The 20,934-nt window shown below is 36.6% G+C and overlaps 1 protein-coding gene across 1 annotated transcript; it reads left to right on the top strand.

Annotated features, from left to right (window-relative positions):
- Window positions 1-1,382: 1,382 nt before the first annotated feature.
- Window positions 1,383-10,249, top strand: LOC121899933. Its single transcript, XM_042415714.1, has 5 exons — window positions 1,383-1,689; window positions 3,267-3,587; window positions 5,582-5,734; window positions 8,168-8,220; window positions 8,310-10,249. The coding sequence occupies exons 1-5, from the start codon at window positions 1,620-1,622 to the stop codon at window positions 8,460-8,462; spliced, it is 750 nt and encodes a 249-aa protein (XP_042271648.1). The 5' UTR covers window positions 1,383-1,619; the 3' UTR covers window positions 8,463-10,249.
- Window positions 10,250-20,934: the final 10,685 nt, after the last annotated feature.

Genomic DNA, 20,934 nt, shown 5'->3' on the forward strand with positions numbered 1-20,934 from the left:
TGCAGTGCTGATGTTGTGAGATGATTGAAAGCAGGAGCAGAAAGGAAATGACCACCTCTATCAACCACTGAAACCAAGTATCCAACCAACAAAATACCCCCATACAGTGACTTTAAGTCAATTGTGACTTCAAAGCCCCCAACTTCCTACGCTGTGGTTAAAGTGTTACTGTGAGTCGGTGTATATGTGTTAGTGTGTGAGTAACAGATTTTGATAGATATAAGCAACAGCATAGCAATTTTAAGAATATCAGTGTTCTAAATATGTGTTGATTATGTTTTGTTTTTGTATCAAACACATACCGTTCCTTTTGGGGGGGACTAATCTGCAGGTTTTTTATGTTTTCCCCCTTCATTTTTCTCCTCCTCACTATCTGCAAACAAACATTTGAAGGTAAGGGACTGCATTTACTTAAAGTTGCATTGAACAGTGTCCTCTGGCAAACAATATAGAGTAATATAATAAACTGAGACGAAAAACCTGCAGAAACATGCTTAAACTTTCAGAGCCGGGTAAATAGTGGCCTTTTTTTTTTATCCTGGAAAGCAGTTCAGCATATTTTCCTGTTATATTGGCAATAGTCTTGCTAATTAAAATAATACATCATTATTGATACATTAATGTTTATTCTGATAGTAAAAATGACAGAATATCATCTTTCATTCTGCTTTACATCAGACAGCCAATGAGAATCAATGGGGGCAAGTGAAGTCAAACTTGAATTAAAGCTCGCTATCAACAGCTTTTATGAGGACCATTTCTTTGGTTAGTGCCAATGTGCAGTGTCCAGAGTGACATCTGCAGATTATCCAGTTCTCAAATGTCATTTTTGCTCTTTAATGTTTTTTTTAGTGTATTGTTGTATAGTCTTTGTGTAGTGTGTGCAAGCCTGACAGGGTAAATTTCCTTTCCGAATGACAAAAAAGAAAAATCTGACTTGACTTAAAGCAGCAATAATAAAGTTCTTTTTACCCACTTTATACCGGGGTGGCACCAAAATCTCAAAGATTGACATCTTTAAACCGCAGCAGACAAAACTGAAACTATTTATATCTCTAGGCACTGGTGGAAAATATGGGTTTCTTTGTAATTCAGATGAAACAAACCTTTAAGAAAAACAAGGTAGAACCACTGACTGTATGGGTAAACCAAAGAACAGCTTAAACTCTTACTTCACAACTTGCATTTTAGGCAAAATGTGGGTTTACTTTATATCAGCTGAAATTCCATATTAAATCCATCGCATGCCAAGTTTTACTTGTGTTTGTAAAATTTCTGCACATTTTGCCTCAGAATATAAAGGAAACTATTTTCCCCTCCTGAATTTACACACATCATGTGAGTGACAACCTCTTCTGCTTACTTCATCACAGTCTGCACCACATGTCCATGAACCTCTTTGAAGTCTTCCGTTACAGGAGGTGCTTGTGATGCTGTAGGCAGATAAATCGGTATTCGTGCAAGTTCCTGTCTACAGTTTCCTCATGTCAGACTGCAGCTCAACTAGAAACATAAGGGCCAAAAGATTCCACACAACAAGGCAGCTCATAAAAATCAGTCATCTCAGAAAGACTCAAGGGCCATCTCGCCAGGTGTGCGAGTAACAGATTTGATCTATCATGGTTGACAACATTGTCACAAAGCCTCTTGGGATAGTTTTGATCGTCACAGCTCACATGGTATTCAACGGTAAGCAGTCTCCTTTTGGTTTCTGATGTCTTATACTGATATCTGAAAGGGTTTGTGGGTTTTCAGATGTTAGAGGTTCATTTTTACTGCTTATTTTAGACTTTTAGAATGTTTGTTAGGCCGAAAATGTCTATCTGCTTTATAAACATATACTATTATGCTGCTAATGATACCTCAGTTTCCCCACTCGGATCAATTAAGACCTGAATGTCCTGAATGTCCTGAGTGTTAGTGTACCAAAGTTTTGCCCCATATAACCAGGTGTTGTGTCCTCAGTTTGACTTGTCTGCTGATGTTTTGTCACCACAAAGGGACATTATAATGTGGACAATGTGCTTAATAAATATCAAATACACTAATTTGCAGCCTGACATCTTTCTCATAGAACTACTGGATGCTTGCGTAAGAGCTTGGCCTTAAAAAAGCTTTGTAATCTTGTGAAATGTTATAAAATATCTCCAGTAAAGCTCACTGAGACATTGTGTGTGAAATACGGATTAATCAAATACATTTACCTTTTTCTAAATGTTTGAAACACCAACACCAGATGACAACACAGTTCACTTATGTCCTTAAATTCTTCCTTTTTAAGTAAAACTAATTCTGGTATATAATGTGAATGCTGTAAAGACAGACCTGACATGGTTAGTGTGATTGGTACTTTAGGTAACACAACCTAAGTGACAGTTGTCATTAGAAACAGAACATATCCTAAATGTTTTATTCAGGGTCAGGAGTTTGTTTTGTATACTAACAAATATAATAGTGTAGCTGCCATGACGTACGTCCTTGCAAGGGAGAGTGAAAAAAAGTTTAGAATAAAGAGTTTAAGGTTTTCTGGCTGGATGGCAAAATATGTAACAGAAATGTTGTAAAGCCTTAATTTCAGGCTTTTAGGGTGATTATTATGTCTAAAAAATTGCCACAGAGCCTTCATAATACACAAAAATAACTTTGGATCCTCTTCACATTCTTTTAGCTTTCTTAATTTGCTAAGTGTCTGTACATCAAATAACTTACATTACATTACATACATTAAAATGTGTGATTTAAAGGTAGTTTAATTACACCAAATCACATGAATTCAACTTAACAGGAGTGTAACATGGGTTTTAATCTCCTTACTACTGAATTTACTTACTTCCTTATTTAGTTTCACGGTGTTCCTGAAAATGTGTATTTTTCAGTTATGGATAACAGATTGGGAAATACCAATACGTTTTAGCTTCAGCTAAAGCTAGTAGAGGCTAGCTCATCAGCCAGTTTTCACTTTCAACAACAGCATTCTTGCTTCAGCCGTCTAGTTTCTCTGTGGCAGAGAGTGCACTAAGTGTGATGAAGGGTTTTGGAGCTCAAAGATGAGCAAACCAGAGTCGAGCACTTTGACTGGGCAGAAATACAAATTCAGAAAGCATTGATTTCACTGCAAGAGTGCAGTTTTGTTGCTGCAGATTTTACATGCTGTTTTCTTACAGAATATACAACTCTACTGTAGAATAATGCGTTTTGCCTTTGTTAAACAAAATAATCATTGCATCTTCTCACTCATACACATCTATTGTTGTGTCTCTACACAGGTCACAGCAAAGAGGTCACGGGAATCCTCGGCAACAACATCACCCTCGAATTCATATTAAACGCCACTATCACAAAAAACAGTCATATTGCAGTTTACAGATCAGGCCAGAACAAGATTGTTGAGTGTCTATCAGACGGTACTTGCTCAGGAAGTCATGAGTATGATGTTTACCGTGGAAAAGTTTCTGTATTTTGCAATATTTCAAATCTAAAACGAAATCACAGTGATATTTACTGGGCCAGTTTGTTTATCGACTTGAATCCCAAAGAAAGTGATAAAGTAAAGCTGAGCGTTCGAGAGGACAACAGAAGCAGCACAGGTAAGATCAGACTCTAATTAATTATAGGCTAAACTTCCAGGAAATGACACCAATATAGATGTATTTTAAATGGAAACACTTTGTCAGTCTGTGGAGTGAGCAGAATAACAAAACTAACCTTTTCATACCATAAAGAAATCTTTTATTATATGGTTGGTAGATTTGTACACATTAAAAATGAAGTGAACTAAATTTAGCTGATTTATTCGGGTGTGTATTTTTTAAGAACTATTTCAGATGAACAACTTTGTACTTATTCACTACAGTACCCTCACTTCCGATGCAAACAGAGAGTCCTTCACAACAGTACAGTTTGTCTCATTGGCCAAGTAAATGTTCACCAGTCCTACTGTACAATAAATTACTAGACCACACCAAATATTTTTTTAAATGATAAGGTTGGCAATATTTTATAATTTATCTTATTGTCAACAAATCACATGAGAAATCCAAAAGACACAGTGAAGTCATCCCTCTAATAAGTGTCGTCTGTATAGCCAAAGCCCGATAGCTTATTCCTCTGTGCCATAGAGCTCCATTGTTGTCCAAAAACTACTGAAAACAGATCAATGTTGCACTGGGTGACATGTTCCTAAATTATGATAACATGGACACTAAAGATTGGTGATATAATCCTTTATCACCATGTATGTAATTTTAATATTGATATATATTATAATACAGTAAATGGACTTTACTTAAAGCATTTAAGCAGGACAAAGCGCTTTGCATTGCCCCTCATTCATACCCACTCACACACATTCACACACCCTCTGCAAGGACATTTGATATGTAGACAGGAGGAACTGGGGATCAAACCCCCGTCCCTGTGTTTAATGAATGACCCACTCTACATCCTGAGCCCCCAATAACGTTTCTGTTGAAAAACTGTTTATGTATAACATAGGTGGGAGTGTCTGTTTATTAATGCCTGACAAAGTAAGTTAGTAAGTAACTTTAACTTTAAAGTAACTTTATTTCTACAGTGCCTTATGAGTTACAAGATGCTTCACAAAACACAATACCAGAAAATATAGGTGCAATTTCAGCAGACATATTTCAACATAGAGTAAAAGAGATACAGATAGAGGACGTAGAGGAATAAATCAAAAATGAAAAAGGTGCCTTATTCATGCAAAAATGATATTAAAATAACAATATAGCCATAAAGTAGTCCTGCTCACTGATTTGCAACATTGACCACAAAGGTCTAATACAGCTAGAAATGTTAAGTATAAACTGTATGGCTAGATTTCCAGTAGAAACATTTTAATTGTCTCATGTATCTTCATATTGCCCGTCTCTAACGGGCACTACAGTCTATTTTGCGTTAATCCCACATAGACCGTTCTTCTGCTGTTACTCACCAGCTGACCTACTGTGTATTCATCCACATCTGAAAATAGTCCCCAACAAATGCACTGTTTACTCCTGTTTGAGCAACGTTTACTCTGTTATGTAAAATAACTGAGCCTATATCAATATATATTTTTGTGACTGATTTACCTCTTTAGTCGGAAAGAGAGGGTCTAAAAAAAGGAGTGAGAGTTGTTGGTTTTGGTCTTTACATGGGATTTGTTATAAGAAAAGTACAGAATAATGACAACCTCATCCTTTATGATTACTCATTTTTTACTCTAAGAGCTGCTAAGCCTTCTCATTGTCTCACATTTTAGATGCTATTTGCTAAACAGTATATTAGTGACAGTGCTGGGGAAATGCTTATATGTATCCTGAGTGTCTGAAATGGTCAGTCAAGGGAGTGAAAGTGTCTTAACTTACTCTTTAGTTTTTAATATACAAATGTGTATATCGGTCTCTAATTGTACAGAATAAAAGTGCAGCCAAACAACACAAATCATTAAGGTCCTTTTGAACAGTTATCACCATGGCAAAGAAGGTACTGTATAGTAGTAAAATGTTGGTGAGAAAGTTATTATTTTGCTGCAGAAACAGGAGTCCTTAATTTCATATTTTCCTTTTAACTCCTACAGATTCTCCGATGCCGACTTACAGCACAATACCCGAGCATCGTGGAACTTCCAATTTGTTTGTCTTTTACATCGTCACTGTCCTTGTGGTTTTGTGTGTCGTGCTGTTGGCTGCAGTGCTTTCTTGGTTAATCTGGTGTCTCGTGAGAACCAAAGGTAGGGAAAAATTATGATTCAAAAATAATCTTCTCCACTGTATTTGTTTTACTTTTGATAAGTGAAAGTCCACAGGGATATTATACTCTGGCTGTTGTCAGGCTATGGCCTCCTAAGTTTGACATAAACAGACTGTTGGTTGCTTGTAATGTAGCTGATATAGAAAATAAAGCTCATATTAATGTACTCAGTCTGCACAGAAGTATCAGCTGACTTCATAAAATCTAAAATGTAATGCTAATCTTTGAGCTGACACACTAGAAAACTGGATATACGTTACTGGAACTCTTTTCCAACTCTTTTCTTTTTCTTTTTCCAGTGTTAAATTACCTTTTAAGGGCTGCAGTCCATAGCATTTTCTAAAATGTTTCAAGTGAAGAAAGTCAAGATGAGGAGAATAATTGTTATTCTGTGGAAAAAATGTGCAGTTGTGTGGTTAGACGCTCAAAAATGCAAACCAGATTGCAGTTTCACATCCTTTTGATACATGTGATGATTCACAGCTTCTGAAAAGAAGTGCTCCTTTCAATGCATGCAAATGTGAATGTGCCTACTATCACTGAGGGCTGGGTGGAAAAAAAAAAGCTTGCATTATTTGTTCACTATTACGAATGCACTTTCACTTCAGACATAAACCCCTCTGCTCTACTTTGAGTAGGAACATTGTCTCCGAAATATTTTGACAGCCCCTGTGACCTCAGAAACCACATTTGATCATTTCCCGTCAGTCTATATAAACGTAGGCTTTTGCTGACTGTGCGCTCCTGCATCTGTCATGATAACCGAGTCCATCCGTTGTCCACAGTTAACACCCAAACAGAGGAAATAACACAACTCAGCAAACCGACAGATGATGGTGATAAACCGTACTCCTCTGCACCTCGTTTGGCCTATTTGCACTGCCAGCTCATACAAGGACATGTTTGTTTGCTTTTTTACCAGTGGTGCAGATGTGCATGAGGGCTAAAAGTAAAAGAAAATCAATGATTAAGTCAGACTTAATAAAATTGTGACAAAAATATAAAGTTGTACTTCAATTATAACTTATTTTGACCACTATTTGATAGAAAATAGGCTTGATATATATAATTTATCGAAAAATGTTTATTGTTCAGCATTTGTACCACTACAGCTGTTTATAATTCAAACTGAGCACTGATTAATGTACTAATATGCTTACTAGTGTTCACTTTCTTGCTGTTAGCTAGATAAGAACATAGATAGCACTCTCATGTCTGTGCATAAGAATGTAGCTGGAGTCAGGAGGTGATTAGCCTAGCTTAGCATAAAGAATGAAAACAGGGGGAAACAGCTAGCCTGGCTTTGTCCAAAGGTAACAAAATCAGCCAACCAGCAAATCTAAAACTGACTCATTAAAACATAGTAATCTTGTTTGATTAATCCATACACAAACATTAATGTCATGATAATTTGTTGTTTCACAAGGAGAAAAACCATAAATGTTGTTGGCAAACGACAACAGTGACTTCCCGTCACTGTTGTTACAGTTGACAGACAAACAGCTGAGATGTTGCACAGACATACTGAGTGGATTGAAAGAACAACAAACTAATATTTACATTTATGTTTGTGTACAAATTTAACAAATGAGATACGTGTTAATTAGTGATCTTTAGAGGTGCTGGTAGGTGGATTTTTAATTTTGAACAGAGCCAAGCTAGCTGTTGTTATGTTGAGCTAAGCTAATAATCTCCTGGCTTTAGCTCCATACTTAATACATCAGATCTATAAGTCGATCTGCTCATGTAACTCTCAGCAAGAAAGAGAAAACGATTATTTCTCCAAATGTTGAACTGAATTTCTTTAAGGAGACATAATTCTATTCTGGTATTTACCAACTCCCGAGGAAAATATCTGGCTCTCTAGCTGCTAAATACTATGTTCACAAACTAATCACTAACTTTATCTGCCGTTTGGAGCTGAGCATCTAGTGTACAGTGGAGTTTATTAGAGCTCCCACTGTCAGCAGTCAGAGTGAATCAAACAGTAAAGTTGGGCCTGTAAAAACCAAAACAAAGAGCTGAAAGACACTAAATAGCTTTGTAGAGCTGAGAGAAACTGTGCAGAGTTGGGTGATAATTCTGTGTGGGTTTGTCACAATGAGTGACCCCTTTCATATTAGACCCCTTTTTTATTAGACCTTGTCTTTTGAGCCATTATTCATAAAGAAATAGTGATTACTGAAAAATTGATGCAACGTTATGTGGTGTGAGTTAGCTTGACTGACAGATCTCTCAGCATATTATTGTGAACACTGCTGGTTGCTGTTTAGTTCGTTTTGGTTTCCTTTCAGCTTAAGCTCCACAAAAAAAGTCCCTCAGTTTTAGCAATGCATACACTGTGCACATGACTTACAGTGAAAGTAAATGAACTGATTGACTCAATATTTCACCTGTGTTGCTTCCTATACAGACAAACAACAACAACAACAACAACAACGACAGAGCTCTTATCCCACAGTACAGGTGAGAACTCATTTAAAGAGGTAAATGTCAAAGTCATCATTCAAAACGTCATGATAAATTCCTCAGCTTGACTTTAATTATCTTTGCAGGAAACAGTTCAGGCGTCCAATATTGTACCTGCACCCTCGGTGGTCTACAGCATCCTGGACTTTCCCAAAAGACCTCCAGCAGTTTTAGAGATGAATCCAAATGATACAGAATATGCTGCTGTCAGCTATCTACCAGAACAGAAACGAGTGTGATGTATGGCTGAATGTAAACTAGCTGGTCTTTATTGGTCTGCAAGATGACTTACACTCTATATAACCTAAAAATATATTTCCGCTAAGTGTAATAAATGTTCCCTCCAAGCCTGTAAGTTCCTTGCAATAAATTATAAACAAAGGAGTGTGGAGAGGAAAGAAACATAATGACGTGATGTCAGCGACACTGGGGTCTGAAGTATATGGGCATCACTTGTTTTCTAGTGGTTGCGAGATTGTGATGTTGACAGCTGCTATGGCAAACCATATCCCAACACATAAAATGTTACAGTGACAAACCAACTTTTTGATTTGGTTCAGTTTTTGTTCGCTCTTCATCAGGGGTCATCTGTCCATTAAAACCTTACAGGATAAATCTGGTGATATTCGATATATTTTTTATTGTGAAAAACCAGCAATGAGTGGATCCTACTAAGAATTGTCCATGTATCCAAAGCCTAGTGTAGTTTATTTGTCTGTGCCATTGACCTCCATTGTTGTCATCAATGCGCCATTCTGGTGCACAGGGTGACATATTCCTTTAACTAAGTAAAAACAGTACAAACATCACAGTAAAATAAGTTATGAATGCTGACATTGCATAGAAATGTTTATTTTTATGAAGATGAACACAGTATTTTGAGTCAATCCCACTTCCACCATCCTGCTGTCGTAAATACTCATTAGAGCACCAAATGTGCAATAATCTGCCACTGAAAATGGTGATATTTTAGAAAGTAGCTAAGCTTTTTTTAATCTTATATCTACAAACTATAAATTGATTAGCCTTCTTTTAAGATTTATGTCTTTATTAAGACATAGCTAGAAGAAGAAATATTGAATAATGCCGGTCTTATCCCTTAATCCACAGAAAAGCTTAAGTTCCTTTAACATTGTCACCAAATGTATAACTACACTTCTGTAGAGAATGTAAAGAGATGACAGATTACTGACAATACATTGTTTAATTGTTCAGTTTGATTTTCAAACATGTTCTTGAAAGCTCACTGACATTTATTCCCAAAAGTTCTGGCCACTTGCTTTAACTTTGTTCTCTGGATTAAATTTGGACTCCAATAATGCACTTTTCTGTAGTGACATATGACTTGGTAATTATTTCTGTTTTTGTCTTTTGGGGTTTTCTCCGAGGAAGTGAGGTATCTTTACCAACATCTTTTCTTTCGGTGTTTTTGTTTTTGTTGCTATCTATCACAGTTTCGATTGACATTTTCTCTATTATTATCTCAAAGCTGAGAACCATCAGTGAAATGAAACAGTCTTTGGAACAAGTTGATACTTTATTTATAGATAGAGATCTTCTAACAGCTCAACAGTACTGTATAGTCACAGGTCACCAGTGTGATTTTTCCATTTACTGCATGGTGACAGTTTGACTGATTCATACCGATTTTTCAAATAACAATGACTTCCTGACACTATCTCACTGCCATTATATATTACTTGGTCTCTGAAGTTCTCTTTTGGCAGGTGCTTATTGATGTTTTGATAGATTTATCAGACAAATTTAGTTCTCAATGTGTTATTCATGTATTATGTTGTGAAACTCACCAAACACATCTGTTCATCGGTGGCATGACAAACAGGTTGATTATTCAACTATGTCAGCTTTTACTCAGGAAGGAAAATAACCAAAAAGGTCAATAAATTACGTAAATGTGGTTTTTAAAATAGCTGGCCACAGTGGCACGCAATCAAACACAGACCGGAAGTTCTTCTCTGCTCTAAAAACTTGTTGTGAAAGAAATAAACCCTCATTCTGAAAACTACCAAGCAGTGTGGCAATGGGTGTCTTTTGTCCTGTCAGTCATTATGTCACATACCACTGACCTGTTTATTTTTGAATTGCACACATTATTTTAGGGATAAATGTCAAAATTGACTTAATTCTTTTATGCTAATAATGCCCTTTGTTCATCAATGTTGGAACTTTGAGTGTCCTGCAACTAAGAGAAAATACTTGTTTGTTTTGACTGCAGTAGTGCATGTTTAAGGTAGAGTATAAAATGCAACGAAATGCATTGTGCATGCTTCACAGTGCGTATTAGTTGTAAAAAAAAAAAAAGTTAAAGTTGCATGTCAGCTTGTTAAATCAAGGATAATATGTCTCACAATTATAGTTGCTGATGTCCACTTTTGCTGTTGTCTGCATATGTGCCTGGGTCTCTGCTCCTCTTTTATTTCTCCATGTCATAGTTATTCAAATATTTCTCTGAAGAAGAGCAGCACTGCAGGCAAAAACAATAGTTAAACCTCAAAAATACTACTGTGGCACAGGTAATGCCAACCTGGGCTGGTCTCACTTCGGTTTATAAAATCATGCAGCACTGATCTCCATGCTTACAGGGTTCTCACCCAGAAGCTCACTTAGAACATCAGTGGGGCTGACTCAAGAACGTAAATCACCTATAACCCAAGCATTTTTTCCCCCCATGTAATCTACATGGTGTTGTCTTTCTGAGGTTGCATACAGGGTCCCAGATGCAGATGCTAGTTCAGCATTTAATACAATGTAACCTAGATATGAACACTACAAAGCCTGAAGTACTTTCGATTTTGCCTAGAGCCCCCAAAAAAGCTGAAGTCAACCGCGTTGCAGTGTGGTTGACAGTAGCTTGAATGGGGTGCTTTGCTTTACTTTATTGGTTAAGGTTTCAGCCAGTGCTGCAAAACAGTTTCATTTTCAAGTAAAACTGGATAGACAACCCACATAAGGAAAAAAAGAGACATGCTATGAGTGGCCAGCCATTATCTCTCATTCAGGTAGAGGAGGGTAAATCCCTGAGGGTAAATTCCTTTAATCTCCTTCACTTCATTAATTATATGGTCGTGTATGTTAATGACAGATTTCTACATAGATAGATAGTCTTTCTTGTACCAGGAAGAAAATTTGTATTCAAACCCTAACTATGCACGTGTCTCACATGAATACACTGAATACTGTGCATATTGGTCATACTTTCATGCTCCTACATGTATTCCAGAAATAGACCCATAATAAATGACTCTGTTATTGAGGTCTGAGATATTGGATGTACTGTAGTGAGGCTGATAAATGCAATGAGTTTGCTGACATCTTCGGTAATAAAATTCATACTATTAGATCAGCCATTAAAAGTTCAATGTCATGCAAAAAAATAAATTCTCATCTACAATCGCAAAGGGTAGGATTTGATGCTATTGACTACAGAACTCTGGACAAACTGTGCATCACCTTAAGCTGTCCACCTGCTGTCTTGATTCTCAACCAAAAGCTTCTTTTTCAGAGGTTTGCAGACAGATTTGCTGCAGAGAGTCAATAGCTCTCTGTCATCAAGTAATTTTCGCCTTGAAAACTGCCATAAAGGCTGTCATAAAGCCTCTCCTGAAAATAATTGTCTGAATACGAATTACATAACAAATTACAAATCAATATATCTTCCCTTTGTAAGCTAGATAATTGGAAACGGAATATACCATCAACTTTTTTTTAACCTCAAATTCATTCATTGGAAAAAACATTATCTGTGAACATAATCCAGGCAGCGAATATGTTTGCCAACATAACATAATCGAGAAAACAATTTAGTTATTTATGTAATTATGTATATGTTTGTATAATATCTAGGAGACAGGGTTTCCATACAACACTACTGGACGGACTGAACCACTGTGTTGGGCTCTTGGCTGCAGTACTACTGTGGTTCAAGTCCTATTTTCAGGACAGGAACTATTTTGTTTCAGTTATATTTCCAAGAAGACAAACACGAGGTTTTGAGTTCCCCATGGTTCAGTCCTTGGTCCTCTGTTTTTTAACAGTTACATGTAACAGCCAAATTACAGGCCAAATTGCATGTGAACAAGCAGCAGTTGTCTTACCCAACAAAATAACGAGGATGCGACCCGATGTGACATTGATTCATAATCACTACAGACACACAAGATGTCTCCTACTTCACTGTAATGTTCATTCTCAGTCATGTACACTCAAGATTTCAAGTGTTTTCATTATTCTTGTGTAAGTGGCATACTGGACCAGGATTGGCTTCCAATCCAGATTTAAGGCCAGCACAGAGAAACCTTCTTCCTTCAGCAGATGAATGTGAAAACAGCCTTCTAGTGTAAAACTCTGCACATACATCATTCTGCACAGTGAAGCTCAAACATCTAAATGAAGTAAAAAGAAAACACATTTTTGAGTGGAGGAGTACTTTAACTCCTGTGACACCTGAAATATTTCACCCTTGAAGATAATCACTCAAGAGAAGTGTTGCTGCACAGCTCTTGCCTCCCACTTCTTTGAGGTGAAAATTTGTTTTATTTGCTGGTGTGCATTGACTGTTGCACTGTCACAAGCACTAATGTGGCTGCACTTTGCACATCATAACACCCACCTCTACTGTACCGAGGTTTCTCATAAACAAACCAGACCTCGCTTTTCCAAAACTGTGCTGCATCTTGCATCTATGAATGCAAACAATGACAGGCTGTTTACATGACAACAATATGCAGGTTCTTATTAATGGTTTAATATCTCTGTGTATGTCTTAATTTTAGTGTGTTTTCAACCAGAATTAATTGTAGTACGTTGATTTCTCCTGAAGTTATTATTATATTATTATATCAAATTTATTACAATAACAGAAAGGTTGAAATGTATGTAACTAACTTGCAATGATTACAGACACAGTTTGTGACATTTTGTCTTGTTGTTAGTCATTTCCTTTCTGTCCTGTAACAGCTCCACTTTCAAGCATCACATGACCACACTCACCACACCACTAGCCACATTTTCCTGCTAGGTTGTGTTCTATTTTGTCTTGTAATCTGTACTTTAAAATGAATCAATGTCTACTTGTGACTCTTACTGTGACTCCTCATCACAGGTTATGGCCTTAGTTGTTAGTAGTTCAACAAAACGGTAACTTTTGCTTTAGAATTTTTAGTGGCCTGAAGGGGTGAAAACATCCAGTATTTTGCCAAAAAAAGAAAACAATAAAGAAAAAAAACGCTGATTTGTCTGATGAAAGTTAAATATTTTTTTCTCTGTCATACATTTGATCATATTGTCATCAATGTAATCATATTGTGGCCTCTTAGATTTATCTATGGAGCCCATGGTGGGATCCCAGCCTTCTTGTTTCTGCCTGCTCTGTTATAACCCACTCAGTGCCTTTTTTTCTGCTGCTTTGCCCCTTCGGACTTGATTTCCTGTTCTGACTTCCTGCCTGTTGTCAAACTTGCTTTGAATTATTACACAACTTTGCTTTAACCTTTAACTGTATTGTCTGTTTGAGTCCCCAACCTCTTTCAGTGAGCCATTACACGTCCATCTCTCTCTACTTGATAAATAATAACTACATTTGTTTATAGCTGACAATTTGTGTGGAGAGTCTTTGTCTAATATCACATAAAGATTTTTCATTATCATTATTATTATTATTATTACTATTATTGATAACTTATTTTGCAAAAGGTAGATTGTTGCATGCCCATTAGCTGCCAACTGCTAATATATCAATAGTAAATTATTATACTGAAACAAACCATGTTTCCTCAAAACATTTTGTGTTCTGTAAATAACACTTGTTTACGTGTAACCTGAATAATCACAGACCGCAGCACTGCCAACCCAGAGCTCCTGTTTTCCACTTGACATCAGCAGAAAAAGCAACTAACTCTGCTCTGAATCTAATAATGGGAAGGTTTCAGAAGTTAGCAGGGGAAATATGCATTATTTGTGGTTTTGCACCTTTAGAGAGAGCTCACATGGACACTTATGAATGTATGAGCAACTGATCTTTGTGATAACATCCTGGATCTGTAGAGTCAAAAAGAGATAGAGATTTGTGAAGAGATAGTTCACAAATGCCAAGTCCTTGAATCTGATGCCTGAATTTCTGGCTTCTGGACAAGTGGCAATACATTTCAGCAACAAAGTTTAAAAAACCTTGTCTGTACCTCTCAAAAAATTAAAAAGTAATAATACCCCCCCCCAAAAAAGGAAATTAAAGGCAAAATACCCTGTTTTATTATCCCAGCGTGCAGCACGATGATATAACCTCTTCACTAGATGCTTCTGTGGGATCTCTGCTCTGATAAGTAAGATAAGATAAGATAAGATATACTTTAACTCCATGTTAAAGGAGTTAAAGTATATCTGTTTTAACATGGAGTTAAAGGAGATATACGGGAAATTTGTTCTGGACTCCATCCTGCAGTTCCGCAGAAGATAAAATCATACATACAAAACAGTAAAAGAAAAAACGTCAACATCTTAACAGCAAATGGCTTCCATACACATACACCGTTTGCAATAGTTTGCCTGTACACATACACACCTCCAGAAAATGGCAACATATTGCACAACCCTCATGGCCAACATTTACTTTGCATGTTAGTGTTGAGCTTAATGGTCATAGACAGGAATGAATGTTTTTAACGGTTCAGCCTGCTCTTGGGAACCCTGAATCTTCTACCAGAGGGTAAGAGCTGCAGCTCTGGGTGGATGTGGTGGGTATGTGTCTGTCTGATAATAGACTGCTCATAAATTGTTTGGAGGAATGAGTGTTTTTTAACCCCCCTAATTTACATAGCAGACTGTACCAGATGAGCGATCTGTGATTTCAACTACCATCAAGTTACTGTACCAGGCTGTAATACCATATCTTATAATACTCTCTAATATTGCATGGTAAAAAAAAACTTCTCCTCAACTCCATAGAACCTAAGTCTAAATAAAAAATACATCTGTTGTTGAAATCTACAGCAGAGACTTTCAACATGGACCCTCCAGCTGAGTGAGGTTACTCCTCTCTGTGACAATTGCTTTATGTGACTCAAATTATTCTGTTAATTCTTTGATGAACAAAAGAAGCCAATAAACATCATACACTAGTAAATGCTGAAATGATACCATTGTATTTCTAATAATGCTGACTGTGTTTAAGAGGAAACAGTGTTAGTTCCCTAAAACAAATGTGGGAAGATAGTAAAAAAGTGAATGTTGCAATTTTGCCTCAAAACATTTTTTTTTTGAAACCATGATTTTGGTTTTGTCAAAAATCATGTTTTCAAAAAAAAAATCCCCAAAATTGCAACATTTTTTGCAACACTTTCACTTTTTTGACTATCTTCCCACATTTGTTTTAGGGAACTAACACTGTTTCCTCTTAAACACAGTCAGCAAAAATTACATTTGATAAGATTTTGTCCCAGGGTCCCCCATCTGATAAGATTTTTGCTTTTAGATTTTTTATTACAGAAAGTGTATGAAACCCATGACTAAAATAGTCATATATTCTGTCATTGTGTTACTTATGGATTGAATTATACTGAAAATGAATTACTCCATTCCACATTATGAATTATTTTTTTCTGGTGACCCTCTGGAACCCCCTCAAGGACACCTGTTGGTCCCCGGACCCCACTTTGAGAACCACTGCTTAATTTGAATGTGTTTTCAACCAGAATTAATTGTAATACGTTGATTTCTCCTGAGGTTATTATTACATTATTAAATCAAATTTATTACAATAACAGAAAGATTGAAATGTAACTACACCATTTCTCCAACTTTCCTGATGCAGAACAAAAGCATTTTTTTGTGAATCCGAAAGTCATGTGAGGTTCAAGACAGCAGCCCAAAACCATAAATATCCTCCTGTATGTGCATCTTTTTGAAATGTTGTGATTTGGTCTCATTTCTGAAATGAAATGGTCGTAAGATGCTTCCTCTTAAACTTTATGTGACACTGCCCTCTGGTGACAGAGAGCCGCAGCACTGATCTGAATTTGGTTGAAGTTATTGCTGCAAACTCATGAGAATAAATTTGTTTTTAGAGGTGAAACACTGGTAGGATGATATAAATACGAATATTTATTTTTAAAGAATTTGAAATTTGTAGAAATATATGGACAGATAGTATGAGGAGATGTGAATTCTGTATTTCAGAGTGTGTTCAACAGTGTTCATTATTTTAGAAATAGAAATAAACAGACATACAGTATGACATGCTTTTCTAAGCCCCTGATTTACAATCCAATATTATATTGATCTTGCTGATTATGAGTCATTTCTTTAGAAACATTAAATGTGAATAATTGTAACTCAGATACTCCCAAATAAAACAAACCCACAGAAACATCTTTCCTGCCATCTGTTGGACAATTGTGTTAAAACATGTAACATGGAGTGAATCATTTACCACTAAGGAGAAACAAGAACATTTTCATTTTTAATTTATTAAATTTTGGGGGGTAATTTGGGTGAAGTGAACCTTTAAATTAATTTGAGAGGGAAAAGCTCACCTCCATGATGAACTGTGAAGTCCCAAAAGACAATAATATAACACCCCAAATATATAGGCCTATACTATATATATAGGGTATAGGCTATACCTAATAAAAAGCCTATACCTAATACCTTCATATCTGGAAATGTCTCATTTTATACATCTAATATTGATGAAACACAACTCTAGATCTTCTTCAATCCAACTGATCTGAAAACTTCCTGGAATTAAATACTGACAAGGACAAAGTAATAATCATTGGCCCAGATCATGTTGTCAGAGCTGTATGACATCATTTGACCTTCATGGATACTAAAAAAGTTATTCAAAATGTTCTTACTTAGACCAGGAAAATACTCTTTTTATATTTGCGATTCAGTCATCTTTAAATTATCTTCAGTTTAATGCAGCAGCCAACAACACTAAATGTTCGACCTAAATCATTCTTGTTCTAGCCTCATTAACTGGCTCCCAATATGCTTTACAATCTTTTTAAAGACAAATCCTTTAAAGACAAATTACTACGCTTAAAGGTGTCCTCATTTCTCTGACAAGGACTTCTCGCTGACCCCACAACCAAACTACTGCTAAAAGAGACACAAGGTGACAAAAGTGCACTGGCATATAATGGAAAAGTAACGCACACCAAGGGTTGTAGTGAGGTGCTGATCACTGGAAGTAGACTTGAGAGCAGAAAAAAAGTGTCAAACACTCTGGCTCCATATTTATTTATTTATTTATTATTTATTTATTTATTCATGCATATGGAGCTAGACTGTGCTGCACTTTTTTCCAACTCAAAAGTGCACTGACAGCTACAGTATGTCCTTTAACTCTGGAATATATAACTTGACTGAGTCAAAAGGGCTGAAGCTGGAGATATTTCATTATTTATGTATTTTATTTAATTAAATTTGTCTTATTATTTCACCTCATTCATTCTACTGTCTCTCTTATTTCATTTTACTGTCTGTATAACAGTTTCTTTCACCTACAGTATTAGCTTTTAGCTGTAATACAGTATCTTCTTGTGTTTTATTGATCATGAAATAATACTTCATGAAATGGAAAGGTATGGTATTAGAGGGGTGGGACTGGGTTGGTTATATTGAAAGTTATATGGGAAACAGACAACAATTTGTGCAGATTGGTGACAACAAATCAACATCCTTGGACATTACTTGTGGAGTCCCACAGGGGTCAGTATTAGGCCCTAAATCGTTTGTTCTGTACATTACTGACACATATACAGTGCTGCTTGAAAGTTTGTGAACCCTTTAGAATTTGCTCTATTTCTGCATTAATATGATCTAACGTGATCATATTTCCATGCAAGTCCTAAAACTAGATAAAGAGACATCAATTAAACAAATGAGACAAAAATCTTACACTCCAATGTTACATATATGTGTATGGCAAAAGTATGTGAACCTCTAGGATTATCAGTTCATTTGAAGGGATAGAGTCAGGTTTTTCAATCAATGGGATGACAATCAAGTGTGAGTCTGAGAGTCCCTAACTTTTTTAAAGAAGAGAAATCTGGGTCTTCACTATCAAAGTCTGAGCTTCACAACACAGGTTTGTGGAAGTGTGTCATGGCTCTAACAAAGGAGATTTCTGAGGACCTTAGAAGAAGAGTTACTGATGCTCACTAGGCTGGAAAGGGTTACAACACCATTTCCTTATACCATCTGTGAAACATGTTGGTGGCATTATCACGGTTTGGGCCTGCTTTGCTGCCTGTGGACTAGGACGGCTTGCAATCATTGATGGAGCTATGAATTCCAAGTTGTACCAGTATCAGAACTGAAGCTCAACAGAGTGTGGGTCATGCAGTAGTACAATGACCCTAAACAAACAGGTTGCTCTACCAAAGAATGGTTAGAGAAAAAGAAAGTTAATGTTTTGGGATGGCCGAGTCAAAGTCCTGACCTTAATACTATTGAAATGCTGTGGAAGGACCTGAAGCGGGTAGTTCATACAAAGAAGCCAACCAACATCCTGGAGTTGAGACTGTTCTGTAAGGAGGAATGGGGCTAAAATTCCTCCAAGCCGATGTGCAGGGCTGATAAACAGTTACTAGAATTATTTGGTTGAAGTTATTGCTGCAAATGTTAGTAACACCAGTTACTGAAAGCAAGGGTTCACATACTTTTGCCTCACACAAAATGTAAGATTGGATAATTTTCCTCAATAACTAAATGAAGTTTAATGTTTTTTTCTCATTTGTTTAATTGGATTCCCTTCATCTGATTTTAGGTCATATTTATGCAGAAATAGAGGAAATTCTAAAGGCTTCACAAACTTTCAAGCAGCCCTGTAAGTAGTGATATTCATTTTATTGGTGGATGACACAAATATTTTTTGTTCAAGGGAGAATTTACAGCAGCTTTTGGAGTTGATCACAGCAGAAATGAAAAAGCTATAAATGTGGTTTGACAGATAGAAATTATCATTAAATCTGAACAAAACAAAACTTATGGTATCCGGAAATCGTAAAATAGACACACAACTACAAGTAATGATAAACAATATCAACATTGAAAGAGTATATGAAAATAGATTTCTGGGTATGATACTTGACCACAAAATCTGCTGGAAACCTCATATAAGATAAATGAGAACACAGTTGAAAAGAACTGTTGGAGTTCTGGGAAAGGCAAGACACATTCTGGATCATAAAGCATTGTACACTCTGTATTGCCATATTTAAATTACTGTGTGAAGATATGGGGAAACACCTACAAAAGTACCCTACATCCTACATTTTTCTCAAATTACAGCAGAGGCGAGAAATAGGCAATGCAGTAACAGAATCTTGATCCATATTTGATCAGTACCGCTTAGTTTGACAGTTTGATCCTCCCCCCCAACTTTATTGAGTAAACAACATACACATTTGTTTTGGTCTGAGATGATGTTGGTACTTTAGTGCGTCATCTAGTGGCTGAATGTCATGTATTGCAACTTTATGGAAAGCAGAAGTATAAATCAATTAAAAAGGAGGTATACAAAATAGTTTTTGAGAGGTACAGGGATGAGGAGGAGGCGTTGCTTCTCTCATGACTGTGACACTTGTGGTAGATGTTGTTATTGTTGTTGTTGATCACCAGATAAATGTATTCGGATGTGTGATAAACATCAAGTATATTATGTAGGTTTATGAATTGAGCGTTAGAGAGGGGGCAGGAAATTATAAATATTACCTTCCTCCTGTTTGTTTACTGAGAGTTTGTTGCTTATGTTAAATTCTATTGGTTTTTTATTGGGGTTTTTTTTGTTTTTGGTTTACTTTGTGCCAACATTAACAAGTTATCTCCTGTGAGACGATTTTGATTTTGTATGCAAAGAAAATATTGAAACAGTTGTAGAAGAACATGAATGTAACATTCATGCTAGTTCCTCTGAATGCAGTAGGGAGGAGTAAAATTATAAGGAGGGTCAGCAGAGGACAGCCTTTTGTTTTTGTATAGCCTTCAGTCTCCACAAGGAAACAACCAGAAGCAAAAGCTACTTCTGAACAAGTCTCAACTGAAAGGAAAAACAAAGGACTCAATCCAAAGAGATGATTATTTTTCTGGACAAATTGGCCTCCACCCAAACACCAGAAGTGAACTTTACCTTTGGAGGTCCATCCACCCAGCAGAAGATAAAGAAACAAAAGGAGCCTTTTGTTTCAGTGAAGCGTTCAGCCTCCAAAAAAGAGGAAGCAAAGGCTGCACCTCCATCCACCCAGAAGAGGATAACGAAACAGAAGGCACCTTTTCTTTCAGTGGAGTGTTCAGCCTCCAAAAAAGAGGAAGCAAAGATTGCTTCTCCATCCACCCACAGGAGGATAACAAAACAGAAGGTGTCTGTTCTTTCAGTGGAGCGGTCAGCCTCCAAAAAGAGGAAGCAAAGGTTGCTTCTCCATCCACCCAGAGGAGGATAAAGAAACAAAAGGAACCTGTTGTTTCAGTGGGGAATTCAGCCTCTAAAAAGAGGAAGCAACGGTTGTTTCTCCATCCACCCAGAGGAGGATAACGATACAGAAGGTGTCTGTTCTTTCAGTGGAGCATTCAGCCTCCAAAAAAGAGGAAGCAAAGGTTGCTTCTCCATCCACCCAGAGGAAGATAACAAAACAGAAGTTGCCTGTTGTTCCAGGAGAGTGTTCAGCCTCCAAAGAACTAGAAGCAAAGGCT

Source organism: Thunnus maccoyii, chromosome 7 (assembly GCF_910596095.1).
Source record: "Thunnus maccoyii chromosome 7, fThuMac1.1, whole genome shotgun sequence".
Lineage (NCBI taxonomy): Eukaryota > Metazoa > Chordata > Actinopteri > Scombriformes > Scombridae > Thunnus > Thunnus maccoyii.

What these genes read in the sequence shown, in the direction of transcription:
- LOC121899933 (XM_042415714.1), top strand. Translation starts at nt 1,620, where the DNA reads ATGGTTGACAACATTGTCACAAAGCCTCTTGGGATAGTTTTGATCGTC. An exon ending in AGCTCACATGGTATTCAACG is followed by an intron (nt 1,690 to 3,266) that starts GTAAGCAGTCTC and finishes GTCTCTACACAG; the next exon opens with GTCACAGCAAAGAGGTCACG. An exon ending in GGACAACAGAAGCAGCACAG is followed by an intron (nt 3,588 to 5,581) that starts GTAAGATCAGAC and finishes TAACTCCTACAG; the next exon opens with ATTCTCCGATGCCGACTTAC.